Source organism: Pteropus medius, unplaced genomic scaffold, assembly GCF_902729225.1.
Source record: "Pteropus medius unplaced genomic scaffold, Ma_sr-lr_union100, whole genome shotgun sequence".
NCBI lineage: Eukaryota > Metazoa > Chordata > Mammalia > Chiroptera > Pteropodidae > Pteropus > Pteropus medius.
Window position 1 is genome coordinate 107,932 of NW_024350397.1, and position 20,403 is coordinate 128,334.

General features: G+C 35.8%; 1 protein-coding gene and 1 pseudogene across 1 annotated transcript in view; both read right to left on the reverse strand.

The window, feature by feature from the left end:
- The window catches only part of PTCHD3 (patched domain containing 3), a 43,622-nt gene that overhangs the window by 3,113 nt on the left and 20,106 nt on the right, over positions 1 to 20,403 (reverse strand). Inside the window, 5 exon segments of the mRNA XM_039839664.1 lie at positions 5,150 to 5,271; positions 6,197 to 6,321; positions 6,324 to 6,586; positions 6,588 to 6,669; positions 6,672 to 7,063. Coding sequence (XP_039695598.1) covers positions 5,150 to 5,271; positions 6,197 to 6,321; positions 6,324 to 6,586; positions 6,588 to 6,669; positions 6,672 to 7,063 — 984 coding nt within the window.
- LOC120584144 (uncharacterized) lies at positions 11,684 to 11,802 on the reverse strand (annotated as a pseudogene).

The following is a 20,403-nucleotide window of genomic DNA, read 5'->3' on the forward strand; positions in this document are numbered from 1 at the left end:
GGCTGTAGTCCTGTTTGAAGCAAACAACAGATGAGTAGCTAGGCATTTCACTGAAAGTTTGGGGGGTAGGACAGCCATCTGAATTTGATAAGTGCTCCACATACTCCAAATTTACCAGAGGCATGCAGAGCAGACACTAAAGCTGGTTCAAGTCACCCACACACGTACGATTGCCAAAGCCTGAATGTATGCACAAAGGAGAAGCAAAAAGGCCTACGAAAAAGCAAAAACCACGGAAGACTTGAAAAAATGACCTGAACACTAAACATGTTTGCCAGCCCACATGGATCCATCAGCAAAGTGGAGGGCCTGACTGATGGGGTTTGAACACAATCTTTGGCTAAATACTAAGCTATGCAGACACAGCAGCAATCCTCGGTAAGCAAGTTTTAAAATTTTTTTTAAATGAACAGAGACATCGATGGCTGCATACCCTAGTAGAGACAATACTGTGCAAATTTACTAAAAGCAAGTTATTAAACAAAACAAGAACAATCCTTTGAGGAGAAAATCAGACTCCCCAATTGCTATATTATCCTAAATTCAACAAAGTCACAAAGCAAAGAAACAAGAAAGTATGATTCTTACTGAGGAAGAAAAGCATTATTAAATAGAAAGTCTGTATCACCAAATGTTGGGTTTATCATAGACTTAAGAGTTGCTATTATGAACATGTTCAAAGAACTGATGGAAGTTATGTTTAAAGAATTAATGACAGAGACTTATGGACATGGACAATGGACTATTGGTTACCAGAAAGGAGGAGGGAGGGGAGAGGGGGAAAAAAAAGAAAAGAAAAAAAAGAAAATGTTAAAAAAAAATTATGTATATATAGTATGAAAAAAAAGAATTACTGAAAACTATGATGAAAATGATCCAATGCATGGAAAATCTCAATAAAAAGATAGAGAATGTAAAAGAACCAAATAAAAACTTGGAGCTTAAAAATACAATGATCTGAAATGAAAAATTCGGTTGATTTGAGACGGCAGAAAGAGGAAATCGGTGACCTTGAAAAATCAATAGAAATTATTCAACCTGAAGAGGAGAGGAAAACAATAAATTATTGAAGCCCTAAAGACCAGATTAACACTACATATGTCAACACACATGTAAGGACAATTCCAGAAGAAGAGAGTGAGAAAAGAACAGATAAATGTATTTAAAAAAATAACTTCCAAAAGATTCTCAAATTTGGTGAAAAATATTAACTATAGAATCAAGAAGCTTAACAAATCCCAAGTAGGAAAAACTCAAGGAGACTTACACCTAAAAACATCATAGCAAAACTGTTAAAAGACAAGGCTAAGAAAAATGTCTTGAAAACAGCAAGAGATAAACAACCTATCTCCAAAAGGGACCAAAATTTTGATTAACAGCTGACTTCTCACCAAAAATAACAAAAGTCAGGGGTTATGGGATAATATATTCAAAGAGATTAAAGTAAAAATGTCAACCATGTAGTCTATATCCAACGAAAGTACTCTGGGAAAAAAAAAAAAGCTAAATTAAAACATTCACAAAAACCAAAGACACAAGATTATACAAAATAGCAGTTATGTCACTGTATTGTTGAGTTGTAACATGTACAGATATAACAAATGACAATAATAGTCCAAAGAGAAGAAGGAAAGGAGACATACTGGAATAATTTTACACTTTACCAGAATTAAATTTGTATTATTTTGAAGTAATCTATGATTACACAGACATGAACACTTTAATTCTGTTTGGAGGACTTTGTCTTATCTATAAATGACCATAAAAGTCACAGGGCCTGCCTGAGTTTTCATGAGGCAGAGAAAGAACTCGTTCCACTTGTAAGACTTAAAGGCAATGAGACAAAAATAGCTTTATATTATACCTTATGAATTCTGTGTGTTCAAAATGTTGGTTACATAAGCATAAAATTCTTCTAAGTCATTTGTTATTTGCCAACAAGATTTTCTGCATTACTGTCCACAATTATTTCTAAAGATATACAAGAAATGATATAAATTTGTATCTTCAGAACTATCTAGTAGAAAAGATTTGTCAAACCAGCCATTGGTACCTAGTAGATTCCATACTAATTTTTAAAAATTCTATATGTTACTAACTTTAATAATACTGAGTTTTGTTTTCCTTTTCTCCCCTTCCTTCCTTCTTTCCATTTTTCCTCCCTCCCTCCCTCCCTCCCTTCCTTCCTTCCTTCCTTCCTTCCTTCCTTCTTCCTTCCTTCCTTCCTCCTTTTCTTCTTTTTTTTCTTCCTTCATTCCTTCCCTCCCTCCCTCCTTCTTTCCTTTCTTCTCCTTTTTGGTTTCTTTGTTTTCTAAGGGATGTAATTTTCTCTTTCTCAATAACAAAGTTATGAGGTAATTTATTGACTTTAAAAAGGTACCCATTGTGGTTAAGTCCCTTTACCTACAGGGACCTTCATCTTTCTCGACCTTAGATCCAGAGAGTTAAATTATATCATTTATTCCCAAACCTATCTATGCATGAGAATCAACTAGAGAAAATTTTTGAAATATAGATTCTCAGACTCAACTTCCAGATCTTTTTGATTCAATTGCACATGGCCTCAGAATATGCAGTTAGGGCTCTCTCTGTGACTCTGATCTGGAAATCATTGGAATAATATAACCTGTGTGGTTTCTTCTACATCTAAATTCTACCGTTTGCTAATATTTTAGCTTTCTGATCACAAGAGATCAAAGGACCTCTAATGCCTAGATAACAATTTATAAGAGCTTAACAAGTTAAACCTCACATGAGAACAATGGAGACACCCAAATCAATTCAATTAGAGCTTAATTTTTTATATAGTTAAAAGTACTATTTCTAATTTATAATAGAAATAAGAACTTGTTTCTTAGTTCTATCAGCATATCTGCTTCCAAATAGCACAAATAATCATAATTAATACAATATGTGAGGTAAAAAAAAACATATGATAAATCAAACAAGACTGGCCACAATTTCTTTTTACTCTTCCATTTGATTGCATACTATTGTTAATGGACAATATATAAAAAAAAAAAAAGTCATTAAGTTTAGAAGGTAAGTGCTGCACAGACAGTGACAAAACATGAAGTAAGAATTTCCCAGCTTTCATTTCCCACAGAAACATAGACAAACAAGCAGAAATCTTCAGAACCAATTCTGTAAACTCTGAAAAACAGTGAAAAGTTTACAGCAACCAAGTAAGAGCTAAATCAAAAAGGCCTGGTGTGGGGGGGCCACTTCAAAACAGGAAGATTTTGTAGCAATTTTACATGCCCTACCCCACTCCCACTCTGGTATTGCAGAAGTCTTAAAGTGGCAGTTACTTTAAAGTGGCAGGTGTATTAAAATGTCTGCAGTCTAAAAGTGGCAACAGTCTGTCTATGGCCATGCTACCCTGAATAAGCCCAATCCCATCTGATCTTGGAAGCTAAGCAAGGTTGGGCCTGGTGGATAGGAGACCACCTAGGAAGACCAGGTGCTATAGGCATAAAAAAAAATTTAAAAATAAGGGATTGTAAGCTAAAAAGTCCTTGTAATCTGTGAGGTCGACCAAGGGTTGCCTCGCCTAAAAAAACATAAAATAAAATAAAAAAATAAAAGTGGCAATAGTTTTAAAGAAGCAGCAGCCTTAAAGCAGCAATAGCTAATGTTACATGTGTGGAAACGGGGATTTTATTACTAACCTTGCAGAAATAGAAAGGATTATAAAAGAATATTATAAGCAACTTGCGGCAACAAACTGGATAAACTAGATGAAATACATAAATTCCTAGAAACACATAAGTGACCTAAACTGACTGAAGAGGAAATGGAAAATCTGAACAGACATATAACAAGTAAAAAGATTGAATCGGTAATCAAAAACTTCCTAACAAAGAAAAGCCCAGGATTAGATGGCTTCCCTTGTGAATTGTGCCAAACATGTAAAAAAGAATTAACACTAATGTTTCTCAAACCCTTTCAAATTATTGAAAAGGAGGTAATAGTTCCTAATTCATTCTATAAGGCCAACATTGCACTGATATCAATGCCAAACAAAGACATCACAAGAAAACTACAGATCGATATCTTTTATAAATATAGATGCAAAAGTCCTCAACCAAATTCTAGCAAACCCAATTCATTAATATATTAAAAGTATTATATATCATGACCAAGTGGGATTTATTTCAGGAATGTAAGAGCATTTCCAACATAAGAAAATCAATCAATGTAATATATCACTCTAATAGAACAGAAGATCAAAACTACATGTTCATCTCAATAGATGTAGAAAAGGCATCTGACATTTCTCCAAAGAAGATATACAAATGGCCAATAAACATATGAAAAGACATTTAACATCGTTGGTAATTAGGGAAACGTGAATCAATATCGCAATGAGATACTACTTTGCACGTACTAAGATGGCCATAATAAATAAAACAGAAAATAACCAATGTTTGTGAGGATGGGAAGAAAGTAGAACCCTTATAAATTGCTGATAGAATACAAAATGGTGTAGCTTCTGTGGAAAACAGTTTGGCAGTTCTTCAAAAACCTAACAGAATTATATAGCACACCAATTCCATTCCTAGGTATATACTGAAAAAGAATTGAAAACAGGGGCTCAAACAGATATTTGTACACTAATGTTCATTACAGCATTATTCATCACAGTCAAAAGGTGGAAATATTCCAAGTGCCCATGAACAGATAAATGGATAAATAAAATGTGGTGTATACATACAAGGATATATTACTCAGCCATAAAAAGGAATGAAGTTCTGATACATGCTACAACATAAATGAACCTTGAAAACATTATGCTCAGTGAAATACGCCAGTCACAAAAGGACAAATATGATTCCACTTATATGAAATCTCTATAATAGGCAAATTCATAAAGACAGAAAATAGATATTAAAGGATAACCACAGCTTGGGAAGGCAATGAGGAGTTATTGCTTAATGGTTGCAGTATTTCTGTGATAGAAAATATATGGAAACAGCACAAACGGATACACTGGTTGCACAACAGTGTAAATGTAATTAATGACACTGAATTGTACACTTAAAATGGTTAGAATGACATGTTTATGTTATATATAATATACAGTTTACCACCATAAAGTATTATTTTAAAAAGTAAGAGTTTAAAGAATGAATAGAAGTGTTTTTACCTGTAGCATGATGTGATTGCAAATAACATAATTAGAAGGTATGCTAAATGAAAGAAAGGGATTACTGTCAGAGAAGTTGCCTCAAATTCCAGTTGTCTGGAAGGTGATGCAAAGTTGACCACCTGTCACAAAAATATACTCAGTTAAATTACTTCTAATTCTAACATTTGCATGTGAGTTACAAACACTATTGAAACACTTATACTGATGGAGACAACATGTTCAAAATCAGTAAAAAATCAAAATGCATGGATTATGATTTCAGAACGAAGAGGATAATACAGATTTACTTCTTTCCACAAATCAGCGGCATGCGTTCTAAAATTTCTTACAAAAATCCAAAGTTTAAAACTCCTAAATATACAAAATCTGAATTTCATATTAAACTATGAAATCATTAGTAACTGTAGAAATTGTGACTTTTTCTCAGTTTTTATTAGATTGTTATCTTTTACTATTTTAATTGCACAAAAATCATTTCAGAAAGCCCTGGTTTTCAAAGGCTTTCTCCAGTAGGTGTCTCACTTTCACCAGGCTTATTCAGAATTATTAGTAGGTTTCCTGGCCCACCAATTACCGAACACTTAATATGTGCCTGGCACTATGCTATGATCCACTTGAAAAAATGCTGAGCTAGTTATCTTTTTCAATAACACCATGGAGTTTTTGCTTAAAGGTTTGTTTGTTTGTTTGTTTGTTTGTTTATTCCAATGAGCTTCAAACAAATTTTAGGGGCTCCCAGAAACAGTGAAAACTTTAACTAAAAGTAATTTGGCTAGAAAACTAAACCTCAAAGTTAAACCTAAAGATCAATGTCTACACTGAACAGACCTTACCTTGAGGATGTGGGATTTGTGTTTTCTAGCAGAATATTACCAAGGATCTAAGATTTGTGGCATCCTTTAGTGGGTTTAAGAAAGTTGGATTAAGTACCAAATTACAGTAGCGCACACCCAGCTTCAAGTCAAAGATTCCATTGCTATGATCCTTGGAACAAGTCTTCTTATCCCTCCCACATCCTGGCCTCCCTGTCAACCCCTGGGGAACCTGGATCATCTTCAAGGCCAGACTCTTTTTAATTTTGCTAAATTGGTTCAGGAAATGGATCAGCCACATCTTGCTATGCTCGTTATCCTCTCCATCCTTGGTCTTCAGGTAACATTGCAGCTCTATGCTTTGGCTTCCAGGAATAACTGGTTCGTTCCCATCTTCTTGCTTAAAACGGTTCCTCCAAGGATGCTGGCAAGGTAGATAGGCTGAGCAGTTTGGTCGTAGATGGGGAAGGTGATGTTTCTCCAGTCAAGTTTATTGTTCACCTGCCAGGCTGACAGGAATGGGTTGGAGGGCACGTAGAAGCCTTGGTTCTTGGTACGCACCTGATAATAGTGGATCTAGGTTCCGTTTTTCTGTGTCACAGAGCATGCACCGCATCCTCCAGTTTACTTCTAATAAGATTTCTTGTTCCAGCAGCGAGGCAGTGTTAGAGACCACTAGATTCGAAGTGAAATTGACTTCGGTGCTCTTCTGGAGATGGAGAAGCTATTAGAGTCATTGGTGGTGAAACATGTCTGCACAAAGCGTCGTTCAGCCTTGGCCCGGCTTCCCATCGGGGTGTACTGCTCCTCGAGGTCCTCTTCTTCATCCCTGGGCAGGTAAATAAAGCCAGTGCCAAGAGCAGCCGTCAGCACTATGGGCTCCAGCAGAAAGACCCAGAGGCGCCAGCCTACCTCCCATCCCAGCCAACGCAAGGTGCAGGAGAGCGCCGCCTTCAGGCAGTTGGTGTGGCAGCGGTGCCTCTCAGACACTTGGTTTTCCCACGGTGAAGCCGGCGGAGATGACACCCATCTATATCTCACCGAAGCGCGGGGGGGGACAGTGTGACTCCTGCTCCAACTTGCATTACTGTCTTCACATCTGAAGAATCAATCACCTCTTCTGGTCATTACCGCCTGGCTTCAAGAGAAAAAGATCTTCACCAGTTAGCCCAGCTTAGGATCCTAGGGTTCTCTCAGGCCTTTCCTGTGGGTGCACCTGCTCCACCCTTCTTGTTCTTTCTTCGAGGGAAAAGTCTTAGTATTGTATGCCTTCTTTCAATCCACAAAACCAGTCTGGGCGCAGAGAAACTTCCATTTATTTTTCATGGGGCAGCGCCCTAAAGTGTTCATAGTTATGCGCCTTCGACCAGTCCTGAAGAGTAGAGCTGGTTGTCTTTGTGCCTGTCTGCAGAGGCTCCTGCTCACCCTCTGTGGATGTTGTAGGGTGTCCACTATGTGGAGTGCTGGAGGTGCACATGGTCTAGCTGGGGATTCCACAGGTGATGCTCCCTCAGAAGTTCATGGTGGGTCTCTAGGTAGAGTCTGCAAGGTGGTAGTAGAAACCATGGCCTTTTGTTGAGTTCCACACCCCCCGTTGCTGTGAGCCTCTACCCCTTTTCCCTGCTTCTCGCCGCTTCCAAACCATTCTGCTGTGTCAATCTCCTTAGTGTTCTGGGTGGAGTGAGAAAGAAGTAGCCCCTTGGAGAAGTGGACACTTCTAAAACTACAGAAATACCATCGTGACGTTGTTGCACTGAGAATGTTAGATGGATGGATAGAAATACGAGGAGATAGTAATAATATTTTATGGTTAATTAATAAACTAGCTGGAGTTGGGATGCTTTCAGTTATTAACAGAGATTTACTACATGGGCTATTGTCAGATTTCAAAGTGATCCTGGTATAAGAACTAAATGTGCTTCAACTAATTTACTGAGACTATTATTGATCTGAGGCAAGAAGAGTAGGTCTTCAGTACCAGATCAACCAGATCAAAGGATAGATTATAATAAGCAACAGGTCTTTGGTGGGTACCATGTTGTTGTGTTAGTACCTCTAAAGCATATCCTAATCTTTTATAAACATACAAAAATAAAAGTTTGTGATAATCTGTGAGACTCAGATTATGGGGTTGTTAGTAATATTTTGTGATCACCAAAGGCCTTTTCCTTTCCGTGTTCCAAGGGAGTGGTTCTGAGCCATTTGGTTTAATCAAATCGTATTTGGAAAAACTGATACCCGAGTCATTCTCTAACCACCTCATCCACAGCTACCACATGCAAGCTTTGCATACTCCACAAGTGTTACATGGTTATATTTTATTATTTTCTTTCCCATTTCAGAGAAGTATTAGTTAACAGTATTTTCTTTTTCATCTTAATGTATTTTGTGTTTATATATGTAAATTATCATATTCATGTCGGTAATTTTAATTGCCAAGAGCATATTTTTGAGTATACACACACACACACATATATACAAATTATCTTAATAATATTGAGACTTGATGAATAAAGCAAATTCAATATCTATGTTTAGAAGACTTGCCTGTACCATTTCTCAGCAATTAATTATGAGTAGTTCATGGAGTCATTTTTCAATCTGGTTTTCTCTGCACTCTATCTCAAATTCTCCAAAATGTGTGAAGTATGGATGGTACCTTTTCCAGTCTCCAGTGTTTTTGTAAGCTTGTCTCTTTTTCTGATAATATTTCTTTAATCTATTCCAGTTTCCAAGGTTAAATGACTTCTGTGTTCATGTCATTATTTTAAAGAAAACGTTCACCTAGCTTTAAACATGCACATAACTAAGCTTTTGAAAGGCAGCTTGTGTGCAGTTCCTAGAATTTTGAAAATTACTTGGCACTTTTTTCATGGTTGGCAGTCACTCAGCATTAATAATAATTGTGTTTTTATGTGGATAGATATAAGCATTTTCATGAAATCTCCAGATTGTAAGAGCACTGAGCCTAAGAGTTCAGGGCAACTATCTTTAACAATATTTTAAAGAGGAAAGAAATAGGAAATTTTGTACGTTGGCTTTTCAAGTCTGTTTAAAGAGTGACCTTACCAAAATAACCACAAGATGGCATCAGCTTTCTATGTGAAAAGTTACAAATCGGACTGAGCATTCCTTTTCTCTTTCATTTGCATGTTGCAAGTCCTAGTTATAGCTATCTCTTGAGTTTATCATTCATGTACTATAAACCTAGTGGCATTTGTATCACATTTAAAGTCTGTAGAGGGGGAAACTGATTTAGGAATTCTATTTGTTGAACCATATTCGTGTTAGGGGAGAATGGCTCAGCTGGTTTCCTAGACATTTAAGCTGAAGTGTCACAGTGAGAACATTCACAAATGCTCTCTAATGGAGCAAATCACATTTTGTGGAAGTGACTACTCAGGTTTGTATATGTTAGTATCAATAAAGAAATTGTACAGTTTTGAATAGGAAAAAACAAAACAAAAAACAAAAAAAAACATAGGGCCTCTTACTGCCTATCTTTATGGTATTTCCTTAGCACAAAATCAGCATGCTTTTTTCCCTTAAAACAACCACTAAATGTCTACAATTGCTCACAAATCTGTCACTCAGAGTGCTAAATTCTATAGAAAAACATGTGTGCTTCATAAAGGATCTGTCTTTATCTAGTCTCCTCATTCTAGATCATTGATTCTAGACAATTTTATTTTGTTAATCTAGTTATCTAGATTGCTCGTGTTTGTGTGGGTCTAGAATGTCAAGCGAAAAAAATTGCCATTGTTCTCTGCCAGTTTTTCTGTATCATTCTATAAAAGGAATTTGGTTTTCTTAAAATGCCTAAAAAATAAAATCGAGCCAAATAGTTTATGAGATCATCTGCTATTTTTGAGTTGGTTTCAGAGCTCAAGTGCAACTGTAACATGGCTTAGGAGCCACATGGTGTCTGATTAAATGAGTTCCTTAAGGTTCTCTTTTTCAATTTAGACAATCCTTCTGGCCTTTATTCTGAGAATAGTGTCTTATTTTTCAGGATAGGATCCTCCATACTTTAGAAAATGCCTTCTATATGAAAAGGGGAAGTGTACTAGAGAATTTAAGAATATAGTTTAGAATTTAAAATTTATCTAGTCTACATCTTAACCCATATTTGGTCTAGATAAAATTAAGCAGGCAAAGCATTATTTAGTGCTCAGTCACTTACCTTTTCTTTACCTCTTGTCACCATGTAGACTCCATTTTCCTTTTGTTTCCAGTCCTTCTCAAGCTGCCCGCAAGCCCTGTTTTTCTCTCTTTTCTAAGTCCCATTCTCTCAGGTTAGCTAAACCGAGTTTGGTATAAATAAAGGGAAGTTGCCCACTATTGTTTATAAAGCATCTCTGTTTTAATTGTACTTTAGTAATATGGCTATTTGTTTCCTACATTTGATCATGAGCTCATGAGAAACAAGGACCATGTGTTTGGCACTCAGAGGACACTCTAATCTCAGTCAATAGGAGGAGACAGTAGAGGAATTAGCAGCAAAAATAAGGGACTTTCAATTCAACTATGAGAGTATCTGACTATTCTCACTAATAAGGTGGTTCTATTTGCCTCTCCATAGCTCCAGAAATTATGTAATTAAAATATAGCAGACATAATGACTAAAGTGTACTCTCTAGATTATGTAGTGTCTGTTCAGATGCCTAACTGAGTATTCTGAGATATGAGGTATCTTTTTGTATCTTCTCATCTGCCCCATCTTAAGCTTTTTTTCCTTTTCTTTTCTTCCTTGTTGGTAATTAAAACAGTATACTTGCTCTACCTAACTTATATAATAATCTGTCACAGAGTATTAGGAAGTCACTTAGTTTTCCTTGTCTAGGTTAAAATCTAAAGATTTAATAAATTGCATCAGGTATTGAGAAGAGGCTCTGAAATTGAAACATGAATAATTAAGAAAGAAACTGAGAAAGGAATTAAAAGTGACCAGTAACAATTAACCAAAAATATACCGTTGGGAAAGGGAAAACATTGTTAAAATTCTTAAATATTATGGTGGGGTGGTACTCTTATATTGATGGTTTCCAATGAATCATGGCTCCTGGTGTTTATGACTTTTTATGACTCTGGGTTTGGCCATGTGACTGACTTGGTCCAATGACACAGCAGAAACTGTGACATAAGCAGAAGGTCAATAAGTTCTCATGCATTTGGGATTTGCTTGCTTTAAAGCAAGAGAGTGCTGGTTTCCATTGACTTGGGGACACTTTCACAATGCTGATAGTAAAACTCTTTGAGATACTGGTTACTTTATCCTTGATCTTCATTAAATTCCTTTTTATACAATAAAATGAATTTTTTGTTTCCTGTAGAGAAGCAATGCCCAGAAAAGATGGCCTAGGAAACAGCAGAAGACAAACTGGATATTGCTTAAGGTCAAGAAAAATAGAAATTTCTTTAATAGAAGTGTTGAAATTGGGGAGGACTCACATTAGACAGAAAAGTGGTATCTTGAAGACCACACTCAACATACAAAAAGGAAAAAAAAAAAAGACCAGATCAAAAGTTGATTGAGATATGACTTCAAAAAGGGGGAAACAATTTAATAATTAATAGAACAGAGAGAGAATCTAAAAACATCTAACAAAAGAAATTAGAGTAATACTCCAAGAGGAGCCCAAATCCAGGAGATAACTGAGTAGCTGCAGGTGGCCTTGGAGATGTTCTCTTTATTTATATTTATTTTTTTATTTTTTTATGCCTACAGCACCAGGTCTTCCTAGATGGTCTCCCATCCAAGTACTAACCAGGTCTGACCCTGCTGAGCTTCCGATATCAGACGAGATCAGGCGTATTCAGGGTGGAATGGCTGTAGACTGGAGATGTTCTCTTGAAGAACGGAAGAACTGGTCAAAATAGTTAAAGAAAATCTGAATAGACTTTTAAATCGAGAACTTGGGCAATTAGCTTAGACTACTTTACATATTATTAGGTTAATTTTGAGGTGATGAAGTTCTTAGGACAAGATTCATGTATTTCCTGAGTCCTCAGGGGACCAAGAATTTCTAGAGTTAAATCAAATTTCTAGAGTTAAATCTCCTCAAAAGCAAAGCACAGGGAAGAGAAACACTGCAAGGAACCAAGGAGGACAAGAGCGATTTGGTGTGCATCCTTCCTGAACTCTCTGTCTACACACACACGCACACGCACACACACGCACACACACGCACACACACGCACACATGCACACGTGTGCACACACATATACACAGTGCAACAGTGCATCTGGATCACAATATATATATTCATATACATGTGATTGTGATGTGATGGTCCTTTTTATGTGTCAGCTTGACAATAGTGCCAGTTATTCAATCACTTACCCAGGTGTTGTGATTTTTCTATAGATATGATTAAAGTCCATAACCAGTTGGCTTTAAGGAAGGGAGATTATCCTAGGTAATCTGGTTGTGCCTAATTCAATTATTTGAATGGCCTTAAGAGCAGAGAGAAGAGTTTTCCCTGAAGAAGAAATTCTGCAGCGGGCAGCAGCTTCTGTTTGTGCCTGACAGTTCTAGACAGTTGCCTTCCTGATGGTTTGCCCTATGATTTTCAGACTTGCCTGGCCAACCCTGACAATTACATCAGCCAACTCTTGGCAATAAAGTTCTTAATATATATTTCCTACTGATTCTGTACCTCCAATTGAGCTCTCTCTAAATATGTATATTTCTGTAACTTGCTTTTTCACTAACAGTATGTCTTGGGGATGACATTATATTTAACTGCTGAATAATGTCACATAATATGGATATATGGATATATGGATATATTATGTCTCATCTAATTATCTTATTATTGGTGGATATTTTAATTGTTCAAATTTAAATTAGATTCAGATTTATTTTCATTTTCTACTTTGAAAATTTGCTCTATTGACTTCTCGCATCCAGCATTGCCATAATAAAATCTAATATCAGTCAGATTCTTGTTCTTTGCAGATAATTATTTTTCTTCTCTGAAGACTTTTTAAGGTATTACTCTTCTCTAATACTTCATGAGAACATATCTATGGTTGTTTCTCATCTTGCTCAATTTTCAATAGTCCCTTGAAATCTGAGACACATGTCTTTTGATGTTTTTGGAAATATTCTCTTATTATTACTTTTATTAATTTTTTCCCCCAGTCCCATTTCTCTTCCCTTCTCTCCTTGTGAATCTCATTTGATGGATGCAAGACTTTCTGGGACTTTCTCCCAAGCTTTAACTTTTATTTCATCTCCCACCCATTCATTATGTTGCACTGTGTTTAAGGTAAGGTGGTCAGTGTGATTTTTCAGCTTATTAGCATGCTCTTCAGTTGTGTCCATTCTATCATCCAGTCCATGTACTGAGTTTTATTTTAATAATAATAATAATAAATGTTTTTATTTCTAAAACCTAAAATTGCTTTGTTGTAATACCTGTTCTTTTTTTTACAGTTACAATGTCCTCCTGAAGATATTAATTTCATTTTTATTAAGGCTTCATTTTGTTTGCTCTGTTTAACATTTTTTCATGGATATTAGTTCTGTCAACAAAATTTGGTACATCTCTTTTATGATACTGGTTTTCCTCACATATTTGACACTTCTTAGTTTGGGTCTTGTATTTGTCTGAGGTTTGTCTTCAAAGCCCCCAGGAAGGAGGAACGAGATGTGTCACTGAATGAAAAATGCTAGGGTGACATCCTTCACAAAGGGCAATGCCCTGCCTCTCCAGCTTAACTGCCCACACTCACTTCCCCAGCCAGGAGGAACTGCCTCAGCTGCCTGATATTTGACAAAATGAGGGAGAGGGTCTTTGGGGCAGGAGAATGGGGGTCAGTCCATCCAGCATCCATCTTCTCTGAGTTTAGAAACCTGCAGAGCATCCAAGTTTCAGCGCAGTCCTTTCCTTTGTGTTTCTGCTGTGGCTTTTTCCTCAGCCAGTTATAACTGCTTTCTGTTTCTTAGGGGCTCCTCAAACGTTTTTGTTTACCAATGGTATCCTCTCTTGTTTTTGAGCACTGTTATTGATTTTAATTTTTTTCCTGTAATTTCTAGGAATTTGGGATAAGAGGGAAAAGTGTGATCTTGATTTTATTTCTATACTGCTTTATCATTATTAAATATTTGGGAGGATTTAAGTTAATTTGCCAATAACTTTGGGGAAAACATATGTTTGTTTCAAGTAATAATAATTTGATAATTAAGATACTTCCTTTGATTAACAATCTGGAAATTTTATAGTACCTTCTTATGGATAGTATTATAGTTATAATACCTATTCCCTTTTTGTGAACCAAACCTAACAGAAATTCACACATAATGCCAAATTTGCAGAAAGTTACAAATGAAAGAATATCTGATGTCTTGTTATCATAGACAATGTAATAAAAGGAAACTTTAAAGAAGTGATTAAAATGTGTGGGATCAGAGGCTGAATAAAAAGCTAAGGAAGAGTAAGGTGTATGTTTATGTATATGTATTGACACACTTTTATTGGGGTGCCTATTTAAGAGAAATACAATTTCTGGAGAGGTGATTAAGAATGCAAAATCACCATCAGGGAGAATGGAGTGTAAAAATCTCAAACCATTTGTTAATAAATAAAATCTAGTTTTGGGATTGTAAAAAGGGCAAGTATATTTCTGCTGTGATTTCCATTGATAATTGAACCTGTATTCCAAGACTGGTCAGGAGAGCCCTCATTCTAATGTCTGTTTCTATCTAATAGCTGCTTTATCATGAGTTTCAATCCAACTTGGCCCAAGATTTCTTTGGCTCTTGGCTCCTGTTGATACTCTGCATGTATTGGTGTTAACCACTTTTGTTGGTAGATTCCACTACTCACTCATTCCTCTCTCTCTCTCTCTCTCTCTCTCTCTCCCCTTTGCTTTTGGTTTTACATTAAGACTAATATTTCTACTGTACATGTTTGTTATAATAGTGGCACTTATTTGATTTTTTAGTCACCTGAAACTTAAAATCTATGACCTTGGTGTTGTTGGGCAACAGCATAGTATGGAAAAGTAAAAATCTTAGGTTGTTCATTAATGTCATTTTAATGACATTCCCCTAAGAACGTTTCTAGACCTCTGGAATAAGTGCCCAAAACAAGGTCATCGGTGATGTCTCAAGGGACTACTAAGTATTTGTAATTCTGTCCCTTTCTATGCTTATCATCTACATATACTAGATGTATGTTTGGGATATTATAGTCCTATTCAGTAAAAAATATTCCTTGTATATAGAGTTCCTTTCTTTTTCTCTTTTATCCATTAGGATTAAAGCACACTTATGAAAGTAAGTCCAACAATTTCTGGATACCACGTGAATATTATTCAACCTACTGGAGTGTATTGACAGGCCTAGATTCAAACATTTCAATTAATTGTACACTCATAATATAACAGAAATGCAAATGCTCTTAGAACAGATTAAATTCCTGATTGCAACACAAAAATCAGTGAAAACACACCTATGGTTCAAAATAAATGTCCTTATTACACTAAAAATGATGTGTTTTATTTGCTACATAAAAGAAGCGAAATCATGATTGGTAAAATGTAACATTATTGTATTTCTTTGCTGATGTGTTTTTATAATAAGGGGAAATATACTTACATGAATAACATTCAGTTTTCCTCAAATTTATCTCATTCTACATCAACTTCCCCTTCTTTCTCACACTCTCTGCCCCATTCTGCAGCATGGTATTGACTATTTAAGTCATTTTTAGTTGAATCTCTGAAAATTTGTTATTTTTCAACAATAAAACACACATTAAGTGCTTTTAATCAAAGATTTCAAGTGATTGGACCACATTATCAATATATCGTTAACAATGCATTGGAACTCTAATGTGGATGCTAAAAAAGGATAATCTCTAAGATGCTAACTGAATGCTGTGACTCTTGTAAGGAGGGATTTCAAACAGAAAGGAGTCGTTTGTTCTTTTCTCTTCAGAAATGAGTGAAGGAAAGATTTCTCAGAGACTCTAGCACATATATTATTGATAAAACCATTAACTTTGTGTCAATTTAATGCTGCTCCTTCTTTTAATGTATTTGTATTGTGTGTGCACTGTGAGCCTTAGTGAAATATTTTCAGTTTTTCTCTAACTTTGCTTTGGAATAAACCACAAGACCAATTTGTTACTTTACCATAAGAAATAGAACAAGCAGGCCAGGTTTTCTCTCATGGATTAACATTCTTCCTATATAATAAAGTTACTTGCAAAGTCACAATTTTACCTTTAAAAAATTTTAATGCAATGGTTCTTCATGTGAATCTCTAATAAAAGCCATGTGACCTCTATCAGGCAAATTGTATATGTGTACATATGTTTAAGCTTTTGCCCATTTTCAGGAATTCATGGACTCTCTGGAGTTCATCCTTGACTTAGTTTCAGGGGGCAGAGAGCAGAGCAGATTCTTTGATATCTATTTTGCCAGTACTGCAAATGGAGAGCAATATGATTTAAGTCTTTTTTTTTTCTTTAAATTTTCACTGTATGGAATTTTCACATGAAATATTAACCGTAATAAGCCAGGGTCTGTAAACTTTAATAGAAGACTAAAGGAATCTCAGGCCAGAAAGGCTGCTTAGTTATATCCTGACAAGGTAGCCTAGGACAAGAAGACAGAATGTCATGTTTGTGTCATTTATACCAATAAATTTGGTGCTCTACATTCGGTCATTCAGAGGTAGCATTGTGCACTGCTTAGGGACACAGGCTCTAAAGTCAGGCGCCTATGTTCATGACCCAGCTCGGTCTTAGGTACATAATGTTGAGCAAGTTAAAAGGAATAAGTAGAGTGCCTACTTCTAAGCAGTTTAGGACAGTGATAGCCCCTTGTAAGAATTCAATAAATGCTCAATAAACAACAAAATAACATTGGCAATTTAGAACAATCATTTTGATTATGGGAAGCCTTCTTGATTTCTATTTTTGTGCCAGGTTGGTGAAATAGACTCATCTAGAAAGAGTTTCTTAGACTCTTCTGTGTTGCCTTGACTGAGTTCTCTTCCAATGCAGTCTCTGGTAAAGGTGAGGTGAGGTGAGGTGGGGTGGAGTGGAATGGGGTGAGGCAGGGTGGGGTGGAGACAGATGGCTCCTGACATGGAGCCGTGCTATGGTAAATCCTAGAACACTAACATTTTGCAAGGCTTTCCAAGCCTGCAGATCGAAACCGTGAGCATTCTGCATTCCCTTTCTGCAATTTGTAGTCTAAATTTGAGGTCAATTAGACACAGTTCTTGATTTTGACTCTTTGGAGAATTTCAGTCTACCAAACAAACAAAAGACTTTGCAATAGCATCAGGGAAGCTGTTATAAGGAATTCTGACTTTAACTTTAGAAATTAGATATTTGGAAATAAATGCCAATACATTTTACACAAATAACATAATTAAAATTTATAAAAAAAAAAAAAAAAAAAAAAAACTTCCAGAGTGAAGCTCTGGAAGTGACAGCATTTGGGCACTAATTTGGATAATGGGTAATTTAAACAGCATGTGGTAGCATTTATAAAAATGTATAATGATCAAAATTCATTCATTAGAAATTTATATTTTTGTCATATACTTGCATGGGTGTTTTTTTATTCTGCAGGATCAATGGTTCTTTTGGTGACATACCACGTAGCAGATGGAAAACATTAACTACTATTTTCCATACTTGTCAAAAATGTTTTGTAATTGTTACTCTAATTACATATACATATTGTACTAAGTCATGGTAAAAAAAAATATTCATAATAAAGAGAAGCATTAGTGTTAATGAAAAATAAGCTAGACTTTAAAACAAAAATAAATATGAATTGGATTTTGAGCTGAGTAGCAATTCTAAATTTAAAGCCATACAGAAATAAAATGATAGGGAGCTCATTTTGCTTTCTTGGATCTTTATGCAACATTTCTATATATTTTTAGCATCTAAAAAACACTGGCTATATCTTACACTTTACGAGTTACCTCTGAGAGCTGATAACAATTTGTCATCAACACAAAATTGTTAACTAACCAATACAGAATATTCTGAGGCTCTTGGTCTGATTTTATCATTGGAACTAAGTCAGCAAAGACCTCCACTTTTGACAGTTACGTTCAATATGAAATAATCTTTGTCATGTGTTCGGGACTTTAAACAATTATGAATTATTATTGACGTTTTTTAACATCAGAGATAAAGAATTTTTTGAGCTAGGAGGGAGCTAGGCAGTTATCTTGTTCACCTACTTTATTTTATGTGAAACTGAAGAAGTAACAAAAATAATTTAAATGGTTTATTCCTGTTAATTGGAATACATTATTCCTCTTATGACTCTCAATACTTTTCCCCTCTTTATTTTTAGCATAGGAAGTTCTGCAACTCTGGCGACTTTGCTTTTGTCTGTTTTACAATGATGACTATTGGAATATGTTTCTCGGTTTGCAAACTGTACTATCTTTTGGGGGTACCATAAAAATACTTGTTCTGAATCTATAACCTATTAAACTCTGTTTCCATCACAGAACTAGTCCTTGTTCTTATAACTTTTATAGCACCACTTGATGATTGAGTAAAATAAATTAAAACTCTCTCAAGTATAAGTGAAAAAACTTTTTTTTTTTTTTAAAAAAGGACTCACCTAGGAATACCAGGTGCTGTTGGTGTACTTTCCTGCTTCTGGAAGGACTGAGATATAAGTGGACCTTAGGAACATCTGGGACCAAGCCTTGAGTGCCATCAAGACTATCCGAGACTCAGCTGTTTTTCTGTCTGCCTTGGTTTCCTTCTCTTTGAATGCAAATAAATTGTTCTCCAGAAGTCTACGATCAGAACTGACTTTGAATCTTAATAGTTTCCCAATTCTAAGAAAAGGATATTGATTGGCTTAGCCTGAGTCTTGTGCCTGCTTATAGACCAATCGACTAAGGCCAGAAAGTGAATTGCTATAGTAACACTCAGGTGATCACTCTTGGTCCAATCACCCCAATCACCTGTGTTCACAAAGGAGGGTCATAGTGCTTTTCATTATAGTCAGAAATTTGGGGAAAATAGCAGTTCCTAGAATAGGGGTGCCAGACAAACAATTACTGTGGAGGCCATTAAGTGACCATACTTGATATTTGCTCTCCCTAGGTTCCTAAATCACCATTGCAATCCCTCCTTCCCTAGCTATGGAGGAAGAAATTGGTCAAAAATTTTAAAGCAATCTAAAGAACGTTTCTTTAAATTTTACTTGCCTATCTTTGTACCAGTATCAGGATTTTTCTTTAGCTTAATTGTGCAGTAGATGACACATATGAAAGGTCATATGTAACACTAATGTTAATTAAGAAGCATGAAAATAAACACCTGTGAATCCATGGCCTAAGCTGAGGAGATAACATGTCACAAACACTACTGAAGTTCCTGGCGCACACATTCTGCAACACCCCTCCTATATCGATGAATTAAATAAATATTGATATGTTCCCCCTTTTTGGCAGGAAAACAACAGAAGGAAGTAAAGAATGTAGGCTCCGGATTAGAATTCTACCTTTTCCAATTACTACATGCATGAGATTAGGCAAGTTATTTCATTTCCCTGTGCCTCTCTCTGTTTCTTCACCTTTAAAACGGGATTAAATTGTTCCCATTTCATAGAGTTGTTTGAAGATTATATGAGAAAATGCAACATTCTTTGTAATAGTGAAAACCTGGAGACAATATAATACATTCGTTAATAAGGGACAAGTGAAACAAATTGGTAGTCTCAAACATTGACTACTACGCAGCAATTAATATCACATTTATATGTATATATTTCCCAAATCGAGGGCAGCCTTCCGCTTACAATGCACGTGGCCATTTTCCCTGATCCCTTCAGTTTGCAAAAGTGAGGCCAGAGCTCAGTCTGGAGCATAAAGGCTGAGACAAAGAAGGGGATATGCTTACTTGTGTCATAATGAAGTAGAAAGGTTATTACTGCGTTTTAGCTTTCTCCTGTATAGAAATGGTGGGCAAAGACAGAGAGTTGAGGACCTGGACAAGAAAAGATGCAGAGAAGCTCTTATAGTCAGCAAAAAATATGATTGTCAGTAGCAGGGCAGAGGCAAGTTTTGAAACAGACAAGAAGGGAAACCACATGGGAAGATTGTTGGCACACTATAGCCTATAGGCCAAATCTAGCCCACCACCTACTTTTGTATAGCCCAGGAGCTAATCATGTTTTTTGTTTGTTTGCTTGTTTGTTTGTTTTTACATTAAAATGGTTGAGAAATAAAATTAAAAATATTTTGTGACACAGGAAAATTATGTGAAATTTAAGTTTCAGTGTCCAGAAATACAGTTTTATTGGATCATGATACGCCCATTCATTTGCGTATTGTCTGTGGCTGCTTCCCTGTAGCAGGGTTGAGTAGTTGTGACAGAGACCATATGTCTCCCAAAGCCAAAATACTTACTATGTGACCATTTATTTAAAAA